The sequence below is a fragment of the Oncorhynchus mykiss genome, chromosome 15 (genome assembly GCF_013265735.2).
Source record: "Oncorhynchus mykiss isolate Arlee chromosome 15, USDA_OmykA_1.1, whole genome shotgun sequence".
NCBI classification, from domain to species: domain Eukaryota; kingdom Metazoa; phylum Chordata; class Actinopteri; order Salmoniformes; family Salmonidae; genus Oncorhynchus; species Oncorhynchus mykiss.
In genome coordinates, this window is record NC_048579.1 from 9,417,851 (window position 1) to 9,422,417 (window position 4,567).

Genomic DNA, 4,567 nt, shown 5'->3' on the forward strand with positions numbered 1-4,567 from the left:
ACATCTAGGCACCATTAGGTATAACGTCTACTTATATATTTGCTATCCCACACGCACACGCACACACACACACACGCACACACACACAAACACACACACACACACCACCTCTGCAAATAGACCAGGCATTTACACAGCTTTACGTTCTACATGATAAGATAGTGAAGACCTGTTCCCTTTGTTCCTGTGTGATGGAGGGTTATTTTTCTACAGCAGGCCCAAAACAATAACGCATTGTCTCTGCATTGCATAATTATTTAGCGAAGATAATTAGAGTTATTGAGTACTTCTTTCACCACTCAAATCAAAATATAGCGGTTTTGAGAATGTCAGTATGCTATTGTCTTGTATTGATTTGTCTATGCTTTGATCTCACAATAATGAAACATGCAAAGTTGATAAAAATCTGTTTTCAATTTTGAAACCACAAGAGTTGAATGCGTGTTGGTGTGGGCTCCAGTGCTCTGTGAAGTGTAACATTGCATTCTGTTCAAGCGGCTGCTCGATCAGCACCATGGACAGCGTCAGTCAATAGTGCGCTACAGGTCTGAGGCCGTTTGCTGTACACTACTTTATTAATGACCGATTCTATCACGATTACTTTCCTGATGCCTTTTCGACCTTGCATGTCATTTGCAAGCCTAAACTGGTAGCCTATATAATAAAAGTGAATACATACGCGTATACAATGCAATATTATTTATTAGGCGGGACATCATATAATTGGGATTTTTCTGTTGTTATTTTCACAATGTACATGTGTGAGCAACGTCACTGGACACAATATCAGTTAAAGCTACGCAGATCCGAAATGTAGAACACACCATAATGTGAATATGTACTTTATAAATTAGATAAATATTTGTTTTTTTTTTTTTGTAAAAGAGTTTCTATAGACGTGTCCATTGGCTGAAATATGTCGCTTTTTTAAAAATCTTTTATATCATCTCTGGATAGTTAGGCAGCCTATATTTGCCTTCTTTTCAACATGTTCAGCATCCAAACGGAACACCATGAAAAGCACAAAACAAACAAAAAAAAGTCTTCCATTTTGTTCAGCATCCAAACGGAACACCATAAACAGCAAAAAACAAACACATTCTTCCATTCCTGCAAAAAAAAAAAAAAAAAAAAAGCCTTCGGCGTGAAAGCACTCTTCTTCTCCTGGACGTCCATAAGAATTCCATACAACTCACTTGACGGAAACATTATTATTTAAGGCTACACAAACACAAAATAGAGAGAGCATTGGTAAATACACGTTAGTTCGGGAAGTTTTAAGCTTTTCGATTTATATAATATTATTCTCATCCGTTCAGCAGTCAGGGTACACAGAGGTAGACTGACTTGACAGTCTGTTGACAAAAGTTAGTTGACTCCCAAGCGATAAAATCCAAATAATCGACAAGTGGTAGGCCTATACATCACGGGTAGATCGATTCGATTATCCTTCCAGATAGGGTTTTAGTCGATGGATTTGGATGTACGAACTCCATGGAAACGTTAATGTTTGAATTGAATAGACACTGTAAAGTGTGTAGTGTGTACACGAATCTGTCTTCTTCCTCTGACAGTTCACTTCAAATAAAAGAGCAAATTTGTTGTTTTTTTTAATCGTTCCTCAACCATGGAGGAGTCACGTTTGCGATTTCCGTGATCACATATTAAATTATAGTGGAAAGACAAGGAAGCCTGAGAACGTGGAATATTTCCATCCGCCCATGAGCGTGCCCCGTTCCAGCTTCAGATACACCCGGTCCTCGCGCTCCAACTGCAGAAGAACGCCGTTGCTGGCCGCCTCCCGAGTGACGTCCTGGTCACCGGCGAAAGCTGATATGATCGGGTAGTCGTTCTGCATCAGGTTGACCTGGGGTAACGGAAACAGCACAGATCATAATTCAGATCTGTTACATTGTAGGCCTACTCTGTTTACGCACCAAATAATGTACCCATTTGGGTAGGCTGCTCCACGACATACAACAACACACTAAAGTAGACTAATTAGGCCTACAATCAGAAAACTACAATCAGAAAACTTTGCATAGAGATCATAGTGAAACAAATGTGGACAATGTGTCTTACCTGTATGGTCTGTCTGTTGTAGACCTTGACCACATGAAAACCGAAGCTGTATATTCCCCTCCTTGGCGCCTGGAAGACACTCGCTTTCAGATCGAAATGGTTGCCGATGTTCACTAAAGCCTGAAACACAAAGTGCGTCAACATGACGCACAATCAGCACCCAGAGTCAAAGAGTAACATACTGAGACGCGGCAAGGGTTAAACTAGCCAAATTATCAAGCACTTACACTTTGCATGTGGTGACCTTAAGGCGCAACGCACAATCAATTGGCCAACGCTGTTTGCCAACAGCTCACTGTTTTACAGTTGGACAATATATGTTTCTAATTGAAGACGATCAACGCAGATGTAAGATAATGGGGGGGGGGGGGGGGGGGGGGGGTAATTAACATAATACTGTCCATAGTATCCCAGCTCACCAGCGGGACGCAAAACAATACTCTACTTGATGTTTGGAGCATTTACAGCAGCAGTCACATCTATAGTAAACACCGCAGTGTCTGCGTCCCTCAAATAGATAGAAGGGACTAGATACAACAGCTGACTTCTTTTCAAATCAACTTGCAGCGAGCTGCAGCTTTTATGAATAGGCAATATGGGGCAAATTACGCACGACGATCACAATGTTTCCATTATCATGTTCTGATCCCCAGAACTGCTCTCGAGCTATTTCATTAAAGAGACTCAAGGGAAATGTGCGCGTCTCCAAACGGACCAACGCAAACCACGACAAGTTATCATAACCTTTTACAGGGATACAATAATGTTGTAGCAGCTCTCGAAAAATATATATTAAACAACTTGTTCTTAATCGCCACATTAATTATCTATCCAGATAGGGACAAGATTTGCATGCGCAAATTCCGGGGACGGCTGACCTGGTCAAAGTAGATGGTCATGGACGTGTTGCTCATGTCGGAGGGCTCGTGATTCGTCCCGCGCACCGCGGAGAAAGCTACCTTGGCGCCAGCCGACCGGACGGATATCCCGAGCGATGAAGTCACCCCGCCGTCCGAGGACGGGTTAGAGTCGCAGACCACCAGACACTTCCCCTCCAGTACGATGGGCTCCGTGTCGTTCTGACCGGCGACGCAGCGCACCACGCCGTATCCCATGAGAAGGCTGAGCGCCAGCATGGCACAGGGTCCCGGGCAGCGGGCTGGCACCACCATGTTCTGGTCGGAACTCTGATCCTTCCTGTAAACACTGATCCTGGCCGGCAGCTCCTTGGAGGTTTGATAGGACGTGATCACCTGGTCCAACCTTAGTCCTCTCTCTCGCTCTCTCTAACATGCACACTTTAACACACACACAACCTATGTTTCTCACACTCCCCTCCCTCCTGTGCGTTTCAGTTGATATTTGGCTGGTCTTCAGACAGCTGTTGTGGTGTTTCCTGGTGATTAAGAGACAAATAACAACGTATTTATGACAGAGACCATTAGGTGTTTAAAAGACAGACTACTACACTGAGTGCTAAAACATATTCAATGGGATCCAACTAGAACTAGATACAACTCGTGCGTAATACGCAAAGAAGGTATTTTGTAGGTGCGTCAACGATATGGTATTTAATTTAGGCTATATCATTCATATTAATTAATATTAGTCATAATTATCACTTCCCATGCACGTTAAATAATTGTGGAATTTGGAAATCCTAAAAACAATATATTTTATATGTCTTCCTCTCAAATTTAATTTGGCTACTCTTATACTAGCCTACTCTTTTCTAACACAAGCACCAAACACCATAGCCATCTGTTTCCCTGAAAAGGCGCCTTGACGTTACCTGTAGTATCCATAGCGCCTCTCTCTCACTCCGCATAGGAAGCAGCGCGCAGAGTGAACTGAGCAGTGAGCTCGCCTTCTATGCTGAAAATGGATCCCCCCTCGCTTCCCTTTCGAGGGCGACTCACGCCCATCCTTTATATTCAAGTACAGTAGAATGTCGACAGCACCGCGTACAATGACCCTCCACTCACTAGTAGGCTAGTATAATAAACACACGTCTGGATTAATGAGTTTGTTTACATAACCAGTTGAATGTTGTGAGATCATACATCACCGGACCTCACGGGACAGCAGAGTTCACGGTGTGCAGCCGCACTTTATTTCCCCCTGTCTTGTCGCGCGCTGATTAATCAGAGATGAAAGGGTAAGACAAGAGGATATCATTGCCTTTTGCGCTATTCCTATAATTGGTTATGCATGATGTCACTAATTTGAGCTCAAAGATGGCAGTTTTACAGGAGCCACAGCGAAATACTTGTGCGACACCAAATGGTAGAAAGGCGATACTGTCCGCTGGTCTTTTTTTTTTCTCACCACAGGTGCATGGTGAACGTGTCTTTGACTAACGAGGAGAATTGTCAAACTACCATGCTAACCTGTTTTGATTTACAATGCTTGTGTTTCTGATGCAAAATCAGAAGGTTAAAATTGAACAGCAACTTGCAGTCTCTCATTACCACTACGCTGTCAT

The 4,567-nt window shown here is 43.0% G+C and overlaps 1 protein-coding gene across 1 annotated transcript; it reads right to left on the reverse strand.

Moving 5' to 3' along the window:
• Positions 1-500: 500 nt before the first annotated feature.
• On the reverse strand, positions 501-4,173 carry LOC110489563 (cerebellin-2-like). Its single transcript, XM_021562289.2, has 4 exons — positions 3,875-4,173; positions 2,961-3,478; positions 2,083-2,202; positions 501-1,867 (listed from the first exon to the last, which is right to left on the reverse strand). Exons 2-4 carry the CDS (start codon positions 3,252-3,254, stop codon positions 1,670-1,672), a joined length of 612 nt encoding a protein of 203 aa, XP_021417964.2. The 5' UTR covers positions 3,255-3,478; positions 3,875-4,173; the 3' UTR covers positions 501-1,669.
• Between the last annotated feature and the right edge of the window lie 394 nt (positions 4,174-4,567).